The 18,467-nt window shown below is 34.7% G+C and overlaps 2 protein-coding genes across 3 annotated transcripts in view; one reads left to right on the forward strand and one right to left on the reverse strand.

The window, feature by feature from the left end:
• The window catches only part of LOC132121946 (growth arrest-specific protein 7), a 31,404-nt gene extending 19,282 nt beyond the window's left edge, over positions 1 to 12,122 (reverse strand). Inside the window, exons 1-3 of the mRNA XM_059531704.1 lie at positions 11,795 to 12,122; positions 3,713 to 3,815; positions 112 to 189 (exon numbers count right to left, since the gene is read on the reverse strand). Coding sequence (XP_059387687.1) covers positions 112 to 189; positions 3,713 to 3,815; positions 11,795 to 11,971 — 358 coding nt within the window. The 5' untranslated portion in view covers positions 11,972 to 12,122. The remainder of the gene's footprint in view (positions 1 to 111; positions 190 to 3,712; positions 3,816 to 11,794) is intronic.
• A 1,164-nt stretch (positions 12,123 to 13,286) lies between these two features.
• Positions 13,287 to 18,300, forward strand: adprm (ADP-ribose/CDP-alcohol diphosphatase, manganese-dependent). 2 transcript variants are annotated; one of them, XM_059532959.1, is made up of 5 exons: positions 13,287 to 13,617; positions 13,813 to 13,895; positions 15,346 to 15,911; positions 17,043 to 17,165; positions 17,925 to 18,300. In XM_059532959.1, exons 1-5 carry the CDS (start codon positions 13,576 to 13,578, stop codon positions 18,212 to 18,214), a joined length of 1,104 nt encoding a protein of 367 aa, XP_059388942.1. In that variant the 5' UTR covers positions 13,287 to 13,575; the 3' UTR covers positions 18,215 to 18,300. The 2 variants fall into 2 exon arrangements, with proteins under 2 accessions (XP_059388942.1, XP_059388943.1); XM_059532960.1 differs by lacking the exon at positions 13,813 to 13,895 and having other exon boundaries at positions 13,289 to 13,617.
• Positions 18,301 to 18,467: the final 167 nt, after the last annotated feature.

Raw genomic sequence — 18,467 nt, forward strand, 5'->3', positions numbered from 1 at the left:
TCCACTTCTTTTCATTTCCACTATTTACGATGGCTATCAGAAAACAGCACTTTAAACTGCACACGGTTTATGTTCTGGAGAACATAAACTGTATACAGAAATGTTCCCCACCTGTTGGGACAGAGTTCTTGTGTTTCACCGGTGTTTTCGGGGTGCCAGGCGTGCTCGATGGCCGCTCCCATGTTGTCTCTGGAAAAACAAGAGCAAAATCAAGCCATTTCCTGTTAATTACATCATCTGTTTTCTTCTGTTGGGAGGTAATGCTCAATAAACGCCACATTGGTAATAACTTAATGCACTCACAGTGGCTGTATCAGACATTCACAGACAGACACAAATCAATCCTCCCCCAAAAAAATGGTTTAAGAAACCATCGACAGAGATTTACTGAAAACCTGTTTTGACCAAGTACAGATGCCTTCTTTGTGTGAATCAAATCATACATCATTTGATTTGATAATTATTGTATTTCTCCTTCAAATGCTACTTAACATTTTTCAAGAAAACATACAGTTCATAACTAGCCTGAACTTTAAGTAACAATAAGTATAATATTATTTCTCTGATTTACCCATAAAGACTTCAACTCAAATGACATGAACTGAGAACAGATCAAATGCAGAAGCATTTAGTGTGAAAATGAATGATAATGTGATGAAAATAATCTGCATTAGCCATGCATATACAGTTTCATAAATAAAGCATTGCTCTGAAAGTTTTCACATCTAATTAGATTTATTTGCATTTTAATCCATGTGTCATACATATGGAACTGTGAAGTTCAGAAACAGCCTGGCGAACTATGAAACAGAGAAGCCGGTTACTAAGCAACGGGCATATGAGAAGCTGATTAGTCGAATTATTTACTTCAAACGAGCTGTGAGCGTTTGGACGGCAGCACTGGGCTCGGCGTCTACAGTATTGTTGTAGTTTGTGCTCAGCAGCGACTGATCTTCTGGCCAGAACGGGACTGTGTCACGGTCCTCCAATCTGTGACCAATGTTGTGCTTCAGCTCTGTGGGCGATGAATAATGGCCTAGTTTTGCATTCTGTACTTCATCTTTAATTTAGCACCATCTGTATTGGCTCTGTTGTTCCTCCAGCTACTGCACGAGTCATGAGTGTTCAATCGAATGATTAGGAAACAGATTCCTTCTTAGTACATGGCAGCAGATTCAAACACAGAGTTTGACTACTGGCATTGAATTCAGTCTAAGTAATCACACTGATCTGCTCGATTTTACCTAAAACTGAGGTTTAACTTTAAACTGCATATTTCATTTTGTTGATCATTCTTTTCAGCTCTTGGACAAGTCGAAACTGATGCTTCTATGGAAATTTGTTGTGATTTTTTAAAGCATTAATGGTATTAATGTATGTTCAAATATACCAGATTAATACAATCCATTCTTGGATTGATTTCACAGAAAGGTGTGGTGATTTTAAGAGTTTGAGCAGCATCTCAAACCACCCAGCAGCTACAACACTAGCTCGACCAATGGTGTGAGTTTGGGGCGGAGCCATCAGTTGTCTTGACCAATGACAGTGTTCAGGAAACCTGTTTGATAACAATTGTTAGTATTTTTCAAAATTCGCTAATGCTAATCTATCTTTCTGCCACTAAATAAAAAAAATTACATTTTATCTTTACATTTGTAATCTGCATTTTTCTCGCAATTCTGCATTAATATCTCACAATTCTGATTTTTCCTCTCAAAATTATTTTTCACAATTCTGCATTTATGTCTACATATCACAATTTCTTTCCCACCATGAGAAAAAAGGATAATCGTGACTCTTTGCATCACAATTCAAGATTATATCTCACAATTCTAAATTTACGTCTTGCAATTCTTATTTTTAATCACAGTACTCAGTTTATATCTCACAAGTCTGAATTTTTTTCTACTTTTTATTACATCTCATAGTTCTGTTTTTTTTCTACCATGAAATAAAAAAATAATAATTGTGACTTTTTAGCCAACAACTCCGACTTAATTAATTAATAAATATTATAAATTAATTAATTATATCTTGCAATTCTTAGTTTATATTCACCATTTTGGATTATATATATATATATATATAAAATATTAGAAACATAGAATTTTATGTTTTTATCTGGCGGAACCAAGCTTCCATACTAATCCAACAGAAATGCATACATTTATATACATTTCTGTATACAGTTTAACATCTTTTCTGCATCTTCCTCATGTAGTCCAGAGATCTCTGAGCTCTCAGAGGGTTTCCTGAACTCCCCACCTGCAGGTTAGTGAGGTTGATCTGAAACAAGCGGTTTAGTTACTCATATTTATGTGTGTTCCCCAGAAGAAAACACATTCACCAAACCACAGCCAAGAAGAGGAAGGAAACCACACACACACACACACGTGTTACCATGGTGATCACACAACACAACAACCCTCTGTTTCATCCACGTGAACTTCAACACGAGCTACAAATCAAGCTCAAACCAAGGAGCTTGAAAGACTCCTGCGCTGTCTGGTTGTGTGTTTGTGTGAGACTGGCTGTGTGTGAATGAGTAACCAACCCAGAGAAGTTAATAACGTCTTAATAATCATTAATCAGGCAGGACTGGATCTGGACGGGTGACGAAACTCTCGGTGGATTCCAGTTTGTCTTACTCACAGACTTTGTAGGATTATTTGTAATTGGCTGGTTAGAAGATTGATTTGTTTTCTTGCTTTCACAACTCACGCCTTCCCTCTGTTTCACAGTTTAGCTCGAGTAATGACGAGGTCTTTACTGCCCACTTTATAGGGTGGAGTTGGGCAATGTTTGAGTGTCGGGTTACCATGGAAATGAAAGTGATGTAATAGAAACCACGGGAAAGAGGAATGTGTTCATTATTAAATGTCAAGTACCTAAATTTGAATCTTTAAGCCTTTAAATAGTATTGCAGTAGCTTTTCTTCCACTCAGTAAAAAATAAATAAATAAATAAAAAATAACAAAAAAAAACCCCCACAAATAAATAATAAATTTTTAACTAGGACAATGTATTTTCATAATTTTAATATATATATATATTTTTTAACATATGCTCCATTAATACATACCCTACACAGACTTCTATGCGGAGTATTGTAATATAATTTATTTTGGTATTTTTGGGAGGCATAAAGACATGATAAAATCATGATATTTATAATATAATTAATATCTGGAAAAAAAGAAAAAAATGAAAAATACTTAAACAAAACTTTTTGGGGAATAATGAAAATATACTTGCACACATTCAAAGCAAAAGATCTTGAAAACAGGGTAGAAATGTGCTGAGACACATGTTAGCTGCTGAATATGAACAGCAGAAGCTTCTTTTAGCAACACATTAGTATGAACAGTGTGAATCTTGCAGTTCGTGGGCATGAAAACTTCATAGACGCGTTTAAAATGTGAGAAAGTGCCCAGAGATGTTCTAGCAGGTAACAGAGGTGTGAAGAGCCATTTTTGAAAGCGTTTCTTCACTTTAACAGTGGCATACAGAAAGCGCTGAGGCTGTAAACATGGCATTGTGTGCCAACTAATGGCTCTGATCGGGACAATGCTGTTTGTTTGGACACAATGAGAAGTGGAGATATCCTCTGACCCGGTCAGACCAGCCTGTACCAGACGTGTCTCAGAGTCACCCCAAGACTAGTGCAGATGCCCTGATCACCTCTGATATAGTGGAGGTTGGAGGCTCTTACCGTTGCTGACGGTGTTGACGTAGTATCTGCGTCCCTGAGGTGACATGTAGCACTTCCAGTCTCTGGGCAGTGGCTCGTCCAGAGGAGACATCGAGGACAGTTTCTACAACACAAGGGGAATAAATGATGCCAGTACTTTAGAAGAAGCTTCACTGGAAAAAAATATAGAAATATGTTCTGTGCTAAAAAAACACAGTCCATCTGTTTCCACTGACACACTTTCAGAAGCACAGATATAGTGACCTGTAAAAGACTTGGACATTCCTGACGGTTCCTTGAAGATTCTTTAACATCTATGGAACCACTAAGGGTTGTTTTATCATGGACTTTTAGTCACTTTAGTTTCATTTTCATGTATTCTTTAGTTCCTTTTTTATTTTGTCCTGTTTCCCCACTCTCTAATTAGTTGTCATGGTTATTCATTTGACCTCTCAGGTGTTTGTCATTATTTCCCTCATTTGCTAAGAACGTAAGTTCCTGTGTTTTCAGGTCAGTTTGTCCGTTCTCGTTAATGCATCACTTGTATTTTCACTTCCTATGTTGTTGGATTTATTGTAGAGTGCTTCATCTTCATCTGCTTCGACAACTATGCATGACAGAAGAATGGACCACAAAGGGAAACTGGAAATAGCTTCGGTTGCACTTTATTTTACAGTACGTGTGCTTACATGTACTTATAGTGTACTTACAGTGTATTTATCCAAGAAAGTTCTGGTAATACAAGAATGTTGCCCCATTAAAAAAACAAAAAACAAACAAACAAACAAACAAAAAAACATTTGACTGACTGGTAGTGTATTTTCTCATAAATTTGATTCAATAATATTCCAAAAAAATTGTAAAATAATAATAATAATAATAAAAAAAAGATGTATATATATATATATATATATATATATATATATATATATATATATATATATATATATATATATATATATATATATAGCATTAATGTTGTTTTTTGGGGAAATATGACATGTCAAAAAAAAATAAAAAATTCTCACATTCAGTCATTAATGAGAGGCTGCTGATCAGATGTAAAATGGTTTTAGATTAAATGGATAGCGTACAGGTTTGAATGCAGTAGGAGTGTATGGAGATGTGTTCGTTGTGTTGCTGGATGCTGTGTATCTGTAGGATCTGAATCTCTGCTGGAGATTGTTGAGGTTTTCCCACTCGTAATTTCATCCAGTTGAGAATGCTGGAAATGTGTGGGAAGGATTCGGTGCCAGATGTCAGCGTGCTCTCCATCTCATGATGCTAAATCAAACGTGGTATGTAGAAGCCGAGACAGCATTCACTCCATCAACCCTTTCCGTCCTCCTCACAACACAACAGGAGTTTTTTTCTGCTCTTTTCATAATAATCATATGTTCCACAGAAGAAAGGAAATCATACGAGGGGCGGGGGAAATGATGACAAAATGTTGATTGGATAAAATGACTGTACTGGATTTACTTTCAATACATAAATAATTATAATACACACATTTCCAAAATGTTAAAAAAAAGTACTATTTAAAATTACTACTGTACATATCTTGTCATATCAAGTAATAATAAAGAACTAAAAGTAATAAATGATAATAAAAAAATTGACCCTCTAAAACTGTCTTTCTCTATTCTTTTTTATTTTAGCTGCTTGTTTTCTTTTTATTTATATTTATAACTTGATCTTCTAACACTTACACTCTCTAATATGTGCTTGTTTTAACTAACACTGTCAAACGATTAATCACATCCAAAATAAAAGTTTTTGTTTACAAAATATATGTGTGTGTACTCTGTATATTTATTATGTACATACAAAAACACACATACAGTAAATATTTAGATTTATATATTTATATTCCTATATTTTTATATTATAAAAAATATATTTAATTTAAAAACATGACATATTGTTCTTAAATATATATGCATATGTATATATGTATATATATATAGTACACATACATATATTATGTAAACAAAAACTTTACATTTTTAAATGATTAATTGCATCCAAAAACGGCAAAAACGTTGATTGTGGAATGATTCATATATTTTGCGAAACATCTTTGCTTTTTTTTTTAATAAATGATGATCAGAAGAAGTCTCTTGCGTTTTATGAGACATTCATTCAGAGCTGGAACAATGCGGACCGAACCTGGATCTCCTCTGTTTCCTGATGAGAAAAGGATCCGCTGGGATGTAAATGAACATTTCTTATCATGTTCACAAACAGCTTGATTGACCTCTATTATAAATGAGTATTGCTGCTCGTGGGACGCAGCTGCGTTCAATTAAATTAAATAAAGTGTTTTTTTCCCCCTGTAAACCAGACGAGTAACTGCTCTCATTCATTTTCTGAGACTCTGTTGAGTTCATATATATGTCATATGTCACAGACAAATACAATCGTGATAAAGTGGCCTTTAAAAACACTGCTTTGCTTAGTGCCCTAATATATGCAGAACTTAAGTTTATCTAAATATATAATTAAAATATATAATATTAGTGCTGTCAAATGAGTAATCGTGATTAATTGCATCCAAAATAAAAGTTTTTGTTTACATAATATATGTGTGTATACTAAATAAATAAACACACATTTAACATTTTTCATAAATATATATACATGCATGTGTGTATTTATATTTTCATAATAAATATATACAGTACACAAAAATATATTAACAAAAACTTTTATTGTGGATGCGACTAATCGCGATTAATCGTTTGACAGCACAAATAATTGATTTTTGAACATTTCAGCTCGGATTAGATTTTATTTTTGTATGTTCAGTTTAGATAAAGTTTTAATAATTTTGTCATGTTTTGACATTATAATTATTCTTTTTTTGTAATGTCAGTTTTAGTATGAGTCAACTACCTGAAATACTTTTATTTTCAATTCTAAATATTTTATTTGCACTTTGCAAGTGTTTGTTTTATGTCAAGTAATGTTTAGTTTTAGTTTTAGTTAACTGTAATGCTGTGAGTTGCACAAACTCATGCTTTGGTTCATGTTCTGATCTGGGTTGATGTGCCGGCTTGTCCTGACATATGTATGATTAAATAATGCATGTTTCAGATGGCTGACCATCTAAACCCTGAGGACATCCATCATCAGACGCCAAATGTGCCTGTGGACACAATCAGACAGCCAGCGACTCCAGTACCTCATCAACAATCACATCAGGATCAATAATGCTAAATACTGACACTCAAGCACTCCAGGAAAGAAAGCTTTGAATACTGAATCTTGTGGATCTGAGCTCTCATGATCCGTTGGACACATTCAGTCTTTTTTTTGTTAATGGTTGATTCGGTAAATCTATTAAGGTATTTCCAGTGCTGGTGAAAGAGTCAGACGTGAGCGTGAGTCAGTGTGACTCCATCAGTCCAGATCTGCGTGTTTGACTTCATCTTCAGCGTTCAGAGTCGTCGTGAATGGGCCATCTGTGTGAGTCAGGCTTTCCTGACCCTCACGAAAACCATCGGATTCACCCAACATGTGTGTGTGTGTGTGTGTGTGAGTGTGTGTGACAGCACTGGATAAACACAGAGCTCTTCAGGGCCTGATGGCTGTCACTGAATCAACTCAGATCTTAAAGAGACTTGGAGGTTTCTTGTTATAAAAATTAAAAGGCAGTCTTGTTAATAAAAAAATAAAAACTCCTATTACCACTACTGTTGTTGTTGTTTTTATTAATTATAATATTAATATAATAATATATATATATATTTTTAAAATGAAATTATTTATTTATTTATTTATTATTATTATTATAAGGAAAACTTAATAACACCAGTATTATTTATTGAATATACAAATGTAGTAATAACACTAAAATCATTTATCCATAATAATAAAATAATTCTAGACTTCTAATTTAATTAAAAGGCAGGATCTTTCTTGTTTTCTCATTAACATTTCTTATTAATAGAAATATTTTTATAATAAAATATTTATTATTTTTATGTTTTTAATAAAGTTATTATTTATTACTGCTGTTTATTTTCTTTACTAGTATTATTTATTGAAAATATATATGTAGTAGTACAAAATAAAAATATTCACAATAATTTAATAAAAGATAACTCATAATAAAAGGTAACTCATTCTTGTTTTCGATTAATCCTTCTTATTAATAAAAAAATGTTATCCTTATAGTAAGAAAGATGTGATTATTCTTAATAATAATAAAAAAATCATCATCATTCTTTACAACAACAAATTAATACAGACATAATTGTTCAAAAATAATGAAGTAACAAAAACAATAATTTATTCATAAAGATATGGTATAATTAAAAGCCAAGAACTTTCTTCCTAATGAGTTAAAAGTTTTCTCCATAATTGTGCAGAATTGGTTGCTTTAGAAAGCAAACTCATGTTTAATCCAGGATTTTTTCCCCCTATTTCACGCTGTCAGCAGTTTCAGCCCATCAGGGCAAATAAGGGAAGTGTCTGTTTCCTATTATTCGCTCATTTATTATATCACCTTCACGTTTATTAAGTGCCCTCAGTGACAGAGCACTGCTTTAACTCTAGACTGATGTCTAACTTCAGTGTCTAACAACTGTGTATGGAGTGACATTTCTCACACAAGCACTGTAAAAGCCTCTTCCAGACCCACCGAGAGAGAAGACATGTAAACCAACATGCTGCTGCATGACTGAACGGCTCTCTGGACTTAGTTTTGATTCTCCAGATGTAAAACTTAGAGCGTCACAGTCGATCTCAGACGAGAAGCACAAAACTCCCACAGACTGAGATAGCAAACAATAGTTCTTCTCAGCGTGACTGATAACAAGGCCTGTTCTGTACATTTTCCCTCTGTATTTCACCTCATGTTCAACTCGTTTGTGTCTCTCTCTCTTTCACTGCACAGAACGAATGTCTGACAAAATTCATTCTGGTTATAGCATTTCCACTGCTTCTTACAGCCTGTCAGTCATTCTGTAATCATTCCTGAGAGATGCAGTTATTCGTCAGATTCATTCAGTGTTTGTCACTGTCATTAACGCTTTATTAATTACTTAAGTCTGTTATAGCAGGTGAACAACTTTTATGAACGCTTTTTAGAACAGATAATCCATTTACAGACCATAGGCTCGTGTTTGCTCAAAGATTGTTTGATTCCAGAAACAGATATGTGTTGGACGTTAGATGAACAAACAAAATGATTATAAACTGAAGCTTTAAAGCAATAGTTTGCCCAAAAATGAATGTCCTCACTCTAAGCCCATCCAAGATGTAGATGAGTTTGTGTCTTCATCAGATTTGGAGAAATGTAGCATTGCATCAGTGTCTCACCAATGGATGCTCTGCAGTGAATGGGTGCCGTCAGAATGAGAGTCCAAACAGCTGATAAATACATCACAGTAATCCACAAGAAATCCAGTCCATCAGTTACTGTCTTGTGAAGCCAAAAGCTGTGTGTTTATAAGAAACAAATCCAGCATTCAAAGGTTTTTAACTAAAATACCAGTCCATAATCTATAATAATGCTGAAAAAGTCCTTCTCCTGTTGTCTTTCACGTCAAACTCCACCCACATATTTATATCTTGGAGAGCTTGAGGGTAAAGACATTTTCAGCACATTTTATTTTTTGGCTGAACTATTCCTTTAATGCACTGTTAATGTAAAATATCATTTCTGATCACAGAGTGTTAGAAATCAGTTAATTGTTGTGCTGTTGTTGTCTGTCTTAGCTGTTCCTGTGGTGTTGAGGTATTGCTGCTGAGAACTTTCTCACTGTCATGTAAAGTCTGTGATACTGTATGTGAAGCTGCCATCACACATACATGCATTTAATGGCTGATGTTTGTACAGAACCGTTTACACGGGTTAAAACAAGCATGAAGTGTCATAAAGGTTAGTGGAGAGCAGGGTTAGTTCTCACACCGTCTACACTGTAGTGAATTTTTGTCGGAGTTGCGTTAATTTGAGCCAGATATTTATAGAGACGCTACATATCACAGCATTTGAACATTTGGTTTGTCACCTAACAAGAAATAAATATGTGAGGTGATGCACCGTAATAAACTGATGAACAGATCAGAGGAACTGTTTATACACATTTGGATGTTTAGATTAGCGAAAACCCAAAAAAGAGGAAGAGATGAAAGTATGAGAAACAAGTTAGACAAGTGATCAATATTACTACCATGTTAATCATCTATCTATCTATCTATCTATCTATCTATCTATCTATCTATCTATCTATCTATCTATCTATCTATCTATCTATCGTTCTATCTATCAAACTCCGCCCATCAGCTGATTTCATTGGTCAGCTCAATCATGGTCATCTCATCTGTCATGAAAAGTTCATACTTTGTGAAAATCATAAATGGACTGACTGATCAATGGATCTGGTTTAGGTGATAGTTATGGGTTAGTATATGTTTAAGTGTATTGTGGACAGTCAGCACTGTGATTGTCATGACCAGCAAAGTTTCCAGACGGGATTGCACTAAACAGGTTTAGGAGAAAAAAAAATAATTATAAAAATCACAAGACCCTAGATTATTTGTTCCACTTCCAACAGTTCCAATAACTTTTAAATGAAATCAGAAAAAAAATCACTTATCTTGACTGAAAAAACGAGTAGCTTTATCATTGCATTACTCTATGGTGAATCCTATGCAGTGTTTCATTTACATTTGATTATTAATTTCCTACTATTTCCTACTTGAATTCTGTTAAACCTAAAATCTTAAACTGTTTTGTCCTATTATTTGTTATTTGCATCACTGTTCTTATTTTTTATTTGTTCTTATTTTTAACTTTTAATAACTATAATGTGATATAGTTATTCTGAAATAAAACACCACTTAGTGTGAAATCATATTTTGGCCATACCTTCCAATTTGTGTGCTTACACATATTGATGAGTAGACATGCTTTCAGATAATTTAACACTTGTCTGATAACATCTGGAAACATTAACTTCTGAATTATAGTTGAATCGATTGTAAAGCAAGTTTGGATTCCCTAAATCACTCTAATTACGTTTATGTTGGAATGTGATAAATGCATTTTTGTATTTATGGTTTTTGTAAAGTTTTCTTGAGCACTGAAGTGTCCATGTAAAGTAAACACAGTATTAACATAGTTTTATTGATAGTAGTATCTTGGTCAACACCCCTAGACTGGTCATGTGACCAACATGGACAGACCCACTCCAGGGACAGCTTACAGGTGTGAGTGTACATCAGCATGTGACTGTTTCTAAAAACTAATACTTTCTAATACTGTTGGTTTCTTAATGTTTAATGTTGAAAAGTTTCATGTTGACCCAACGACATGTAAAGCCCGAGCTTGTGAAACGAGGAAGTCTCAAGCTGTTCGTGGTATCACTTCATCTGAGACAGATGGCCGAGGGAAACTCACGCCCCTCTTCATCGCAAACACACTCAGAACCGCTTCGAAACGTTTCGAGGTGCGGGGAAACGGAGGCTACTGAATGAATCACAGATTCCACACTGAAATTACTCACAACATTTGTTTTTTCCCCCTTAGGATTATTAATGTAAGAACTACTCAAAAAGTTCTCACAACTTTCACCAATACGGCTATTTAAAAGTTCTATAGCTTAAATGTTAAGCCAAAAGTTCCCGTTTATTCTTTATTGATATTTGATATGAGAAAACGTTCTGAGATCAACATTCTAAGAATGTTATTCGAACTAGATCAACGTTCTCTGTTGAGATTAAACGCTCTTAAAATAACGTTCTCAGAACTTCCTAAACATGTTATTGAAGCAAACCGAACGTTCTAAGAAACGATTGTGTAACCTTTACAACCACGATGAGAAACTTAGAATATTAAAAAAAAAAAAAAATTCAAATGCCATTATATTTTGGGTGAAACAGAGTTAAGTGTAAAGTCCTTTGAAAATTTTCAAGAACGTTCTAGTCACGACTAGAAGAAAAAAACGGACATTTCAACGTGCAAACATTTCAAAACAACGTTCCTGCAATGTTTTTATAACCCAAATGTGTCACATGTAGGTGTAGACACGATGGTTCAGTGAGAGCAGATGATAAACACACACACACACACACCTGTGATGACGATCTTACCTCCACCTGCACGTAAGTCGAGGGAAACCATCCCTTGACTCCGTCCTTCTCTCCCTCCCACCAGCCTCCTTCCAGAGCCTGCGTGATCCTGATCACTTCTCCAGCCTCAAACTTCAGTCCCTGCTGATGCTGTTCCCCGTTAAACGCGTATAAACTTCGACAAAACAAGCCTGACATCGTAAACTCCACAGGTGGCGAATCGAATCTTTAAAATGGTCCAAAATTGTAATCCGAATGACTCCAAACTCGTCCGAGGCAGAGCTTAAGCCGTGTGTGTCATTCTCAAACTCGGAGTGGACTGTAATGTGAATGCTGTCAGGATCGCAGCTATGGCACTGGAGTGAACACACCCACACACACACACACACACACACACACACATCATCTTCAGGGACAGCAGAGCTCATTCGCTGCATTGCCTCATTCCGAAAAGCCTGATCTGTGTTACTAAACATCTGTATGATTTAATACAGGAGATCACACAGAACTGCGACAGATCAGACATCTCCTGATGAAATATAGGGATGCCCTTATTATGACAGGTACGAGTAACTTGTATCAGTTAATTTAAGAAAATCAAATATTGTGAATTAAGTAGGATTTTTTTCTGCTATAAATTCCATATAATAGGCTATTTAGCCTATATTTACACTGAACATCAAAGTAACTGTATAAATTAAACTTGCTAGCAGTACACGCGATATTCTTCATTTGGATTAGATTTAATGCACCGATTCTTTATAGCCTACATGGACGAAGTTGACTGTAACAGCGAAGAAAGAAAAATATTTATCAAATATTATAAACAGTTTAAATATTGGCAAACTCAACATTCACTTTAATATGAATCAAAAGCTCCGTCTAACTGTTGAATTAAAACGTGTGAGAAATGTTGCGTATTTTCCACATAACAATAGCCACATGTTTTTTTAATCGTATAGATAGGCTATTAATAGACTATGGTTAAATTTAAATGAAGCACACTTTCTAAAAAAGTCTTTTTGACGCATCGTGGATTTTCAGGGTTTTGTGTGTCATAGAGAAGCAAGAGGTACTTTCCTGCTCCTGAAATGAAAATTCAGTGATATGTTAGAAAACTCCAAATGATGTAACTAACACTTAGAGGAGCTACGGAATATATGCATCACTCTTCCAGCTGGTGTGGGTGTTCTGGTGTCTCCCTCTCGTGGTCAGATTACTGGAGGAGGGTTATTGTGAAATGCACCACCAAGCGCCAGACCCTTCTTCTCAAATGCACCATGAGCTCTGAACGTCCTAAAGCGGACGTATTGTTACAGATGTGTTATAAATGCGTAAAGAAGTCGGGCTTTACATGCTGTAGTCCATGAAAGCCCTCTCGGATTTTTATTTATTATTTTTATATTCATTCCGTGTTCTTCCATAGTATTGTGTGGTGTTTAGTGCACTTTGTGAATTACAGTATTTGTATTACCCATAGCCCCCCCCCGCAAACGCGACATGGTACGATCCAAGATCTGTCAATGGACGCCAAGCTTCCGCTTTCACGCGCTAGTTATGATTACATGTCAAATTATCACTATATATACGATGTTTAATCTGTGTGCTCAGGATTTCTAGTAAATTAATCATCTATTGATTCAGCAGAACTGCGCACGAGCCGTTCAGGAGCATAGATGTGTGTATGTAGAAGCCACATTGGACTACACAATTTTGGAACAGTCTATATGTCGTCACTCAAAATAAAAATCAATGAGTTTCAAGACGCTACAATGTTGCGTATCCTCTGTACGTAAAAACCGATGCGATGTAAATTCCTGAAGAAGCTAGATAAACGTTCACAGGTAAGAATGTGTTGTTGTTGTTGTTGATGATGTGTATTAACTCAGTGTTACAGGATTTAAACTATAGTACCTTTTAAATGTCGTGTTAGCTATCGGCTTCATCTTGTTGTATTGTGTTAGTTTAGAAAAAAGAAATGGTCTGCTGAACTCTACTGCAGATGTAGATGTTAATACATGCATATTATAGTGTTCTAGACACACAGGCCACTTGCTCTCAAGTGTTCACAGACCGGTTTTGACCATTTGTCATTAGACGCAGGGCCCTCGACCGATCTGAGGTATCTTAGTTAGGTATAAAGTTGTTGTCTATTCTCAATAGGAAAGTGCCCAAACAACATCGGCCTGTGTATCATCACATTAAGATACAAGACAGCAATATTCTAATAGGCTAGATTGTGTTGCCTGTAGTAGGCCTGATTGTCTTTTAAATAATGACAGCTATATTCTCATTTTAGAATATTATAAAGCATTTGATACTGTAAATCATACCTTTTTGTTTGAAATTCTTGATTTCTTTGGATTTGGCAACAAGTTTATTCGTGCAGTACGAACATTATACAAAAACTGCAATAGTTCTGTTAAACTACACTTTGAGATCACTCAAGGATTTAGTGTAAGAAGAAGTGTAGATCCAATATCTCCTGTTATTTTTATTAGTCATGAAAATAGTTCCATGTGAAAGTTTAATGCAGACTATGAATTAAAATAAAAACTTCTTATTTACGAATTAAAATATGTACAGAACAAAAAGAAAGAATAGACTTTATTTATTCCTCTTTATGGAAAAAAAATTCAAATGAAATTTAATAGCTGGTTAATGCGAGACTTGTCCTTGAATGCGAGTATTATAATCTAAATCTGAAGGGTTATTTAGACTGGTTAATTAACACAGCGATGACCGTAGATGTTTCAAAACATATTATTAATGAGATAGATAAAAGTATATATAATTTTATTTGGAAAAATAAATATTATTTGAATAAAATAACACTTTGTGAGTCACTTAACCAAGGTGCAAATGTATAAAAGTTGTGAAACCACAAAAAAAAAAAAAAAAAAAAATCCAAGATAAAGAAATTTTATTATTATTATTATTATTATTGGTTATTCCAAATTAAAAATCTGCAAGGAAAGAAACTGTGTGTGTAGCCTATATAATCATCCATGATAATAACTGTTTATAAAAAAAAAATTGACAGTTTTATGGGAAGCTTGTTAATATTAAAAATTACAATTAAGAAGAAATTCAATACCACATATGTTTTTTTTCCAAATGAATAATATAATATTATAGCCTATCCATTTAGTTTTAAATGTAACATTATAAATAAAAGTTTAAATATAACAACAAAATAATTAAAAAAAAAAAAAAAAAAAATTTTTCACTCATTTTAAAACATTAAATGTCACTACTTGTATACTGTAGGCTACACTTTGTTTTATATTGTACATTAAAAGACACAATAATGAACAAAGTGGAAAAAACTTCATTATTGTAAAGCCTTAAATCTGTCTTTTAATGATTTATAATAAATAAAATGTATATTTATTGATACAGATGTGTTTTCCCCCACTTTAGGTTTTACATTTTTATCATTGTAGCCTATTGTTTCCTACAATTAGAGTTGATGTAACGTATACCGCATTTCTATGTTTAACTGATAATTGACTTACTATGTTCATTGTTTAATTACAATAAAAAGTGCATCTATCCGTGTGTTTGATCAGGAGAACGGCGATGGAGGACCGTGCACCGCCGGTGTTCGCGTTCGGGGTCATCGCGGACATACAGTACGCAGATATAGAGGACGGTTTAAATTATCTGAGAACGCGCAAACGCTTCTACAGGAACAGCCTCCAGCTGCTGCGCAACGCGACGCGCCGCTGGGAAGAGCAGCACGTCATGTGCGTCCTTCAGCTGGGGGACATTATTGACGGGTTTAATAAGAGCCGCAGCGCTTCGGAACAGGCTCTAGACACCGTTATCGGGGAGTTTGACAAGATCTCGGTGGATGTGCATCACGCGTGGGGCAATCACGAGTTTTACAACTTCTGCAGGGAAACTCTACTCGCTTCCCCGCTCAACAGCGCGGCAAAAGCCCGGAGTGGAAGTGACCTCCTAGCGGACGACATTTACGCGTACGAGTTCAGTCCCGCCCCCGGGTTTCGGTTCGTGCTGCTGGACGCCTACGACATCAGCATGATCGGGAGAGACGAGAGCAGCGAGAAACACAAACGATCACTGAAACTGCTGCAGGAACACAACAACAACCCTGATCTCAATCAGCCGCCAGGTGCTGCAGCCAAACCTGTGGCAGATTCTACTGAAAGACAAGGGAACTAGAGTAGTGTATTAACTAGTGCGTAACAGATTCAAGTAAAATAATAATAATAATAATAATTATAGTAATAATAATAAGAACAATTTAAAGTAAATACATTTTTTTTTTAATTTTGGAAAATGTAGGCTGCAGCTGAAGCATGCTGGTTCATTTCAAATGGATTTATATTGAAAATAAATTAATTTAACTGCAACTTATGAAAAGGTAGGGTTTGTTATACAAGTCAAAATGTTTGTTTTTGAGACTATCACATAGCCATCTCCAAATATAATTTGTACAATTATTTGAAACAACAACAAAAAAACCTTGAAGCTTGGGTTATGTTTTAAAATATTATTAAAAATAAATATAGTAAAAAAAAACACACGGTAATACGTTACCCAAAATCAGTGCTCTTTTCACATACTAAACCAAAAATACGAAATAAACTACATTTAGATATTAACATTAAACATTAATCTTTAAATTAAATGATTAAATTAAACATTCATTTAAAAAAAATAGAGATTAGATAAAGGATTTATGTTTCTTAAAGAAATAGTTCAGCAAAAAAATAAAAAAATAAATTGCTGAATATGTGCTCATCCTCGAGTGATCCGAAATGTTTCTTCTTCAGATTTGGAGATATGTAGCATTGCATAACTTGCTCACAAATGGATCCTCTGCAGTGAATGGGTGCCGTCAGAATCAGAGTCCAAACAGTTGATAAGTAATATTTTGGATTACAGAAAGCATTATTATGGATTTTGGACCTGCATTTTAGCTAAAAATGTCGGATTTGATTTTTTACAAACATGCAGTTTTTGGCTTCACAAGACGTTGGACTGGAGTTGTTTGGATTACTCATGGTTTATTGTGTTTTTATCAGTGTTTTTATCACTTTATCTGTTTGAACTCTTATTCTGACGGCACCCATTTACTGCAGAGCAGACATTGTTGAGCAAGTGATTGAATGAATCTATGAATCCTGGAAAATATATCTGAACAAGAGATGACTTGAGAAATATTACTGTATATAATCGGGGGTGAATTAACGCCAGTTAAACACATATGGGAACAGCTTGTTTATCTGCTTTCTTACAGTATTTGGTGGCTTGGAACAAAGGTTTGTGAAATTTAATGGTGGATTCAGCCAAGAGCAGCTCCTGTGGCTTGATGAAGTCTTAACTCTTGCTGACCAGAAACAGGAGAGAGTAACTGTCTTTAGTAAGTATAAACACTTTTAGATGCTTTTAAGATCTTTATGCGTGGTCTTTTCAGGTCTTTACAGTACTTGTCAAAGGCTTGCAAATTTTTTTTTAATGTTGTTAAAGTCATTCTGGTCATCAGGGCTACATTTACTTGATCAGATAAACAGTTAAAATTGCGAAATATTATTGCAGTTTCTATGTGAATATATAATAAAATGTAATTTATTCCTGTGATGTGAAGCTGAATTTTCAGTATCATTACTAAAGTCTTCAGTGTCAGATGATCTTCAGAAATCAATCTAATATGCTGATTTGCTGATTATCAATGTTGAAAACAGTTGTGATGCTTCATGATTTTGTGGAAACCATGATACAATTTTCGTGATTTAAATTTTTTCAGAATTCTGTGATGAATAGAAAGTTCAAAACAACAGCATTTATTTGAAATTGAAATCTTTTATAAATGCCTTTACTGCCACTTTTGATCAATTTAAAGTGTCCTTGATGAATAAAAGCATTTTATGTCTTTCGTTTGAGTATTAATTTATAATGGTTCCCACAAAAATCTGAAGCAGCAAGTGAAAATGAAGCTTTGATCTCAGGAATAAATTACAGTAGATTCTAAATTGCAATAGCATTTTATAATTGTTACTGTGTCTTTGAGTAAATAAATGCAGCCTTAGTGAGCAGAAGAGACTAAATTAAGAACATTTAAAAAAAAAAGTGTGTTTCCAAATTTTGACAATCAGTATTCGACAATTGTGTATTCGTGTAGGTCATCTCCCCGTACACCCGTATGCCACAGACCCCATCTGTCTGGCGTGGAACTACGACGCCATGCGCTCCGTGCTGCGCTCTCATAAGAGCGTGGTTTGCTTCATGGCGGGACACGATCATGATGGAGGATATTACATAGATGGGTCTGGTGTTCACCACATCACGCTGGAGGGGGTGATTGAAACGCGTCCAGACAGTAATGCCTTCGGGACGGTTTATGTCTATGAGGACCAGATGGTTCTAAAGGGCAACGGAAGGATATCAGACATGGTTCTCAAGTATCCATGAGTGGAAATCATTTATGAACTGACAGGAGATAAGATTATTGTCAATGATTGATGGAATGGAAAATAATAAACATACATCCTTCTGTACGATCCTTTCAATTTCTGCTTACATTTAGTGTTAAATCTGATTTTTATATCCCCTAAGATATGTTCTGTATAAGTAGCCTAACACTGTTACCAACATAATGAACAATTCAAATGAACAACAAAAAAAACTTTAGTAAGATCAAGTCATCGCTGACAAGAAGTGATTT

This window comes from Carassius carassius, chromosome 40, assembly GCF_963082965.1.
Source record: "Carassius carassius chromosome 40, fCarCar2.1, whole genome shotgun sequence".
NCBI classification, from domain to species: domain Eukaryota; kingdom Metazoa; phylum Chordata; class Actinopteri; order Cypriniformes; family Cyprinidae; genus Carassius; species Carassius carassius.

Excerpts from the sequence above, each read along its gene's own strand:
- adprm (XM_059532959.1), top strand. The coding sequence starts at position 13,576 with ATGCGATGTAAATTCCTGAAGAAGCTAGATAAACGTTCACAG. Across the intron at positions 13,896-15,345 it reads GGGCCCTCGACCGATCTGAG|GAGAACGGCGATGGAGGACC; the intron begins GTATCTTAGTTA and ends GTGTTTGATCAG. Across the intron at positions 15,912-17,042 it reads TGATCTCAATCAGCCGCCAG|TATTTGGTGGCTTGGAACAA; the intron begins GTGCTGCAGCCA and ends GCTTTCTTACAG.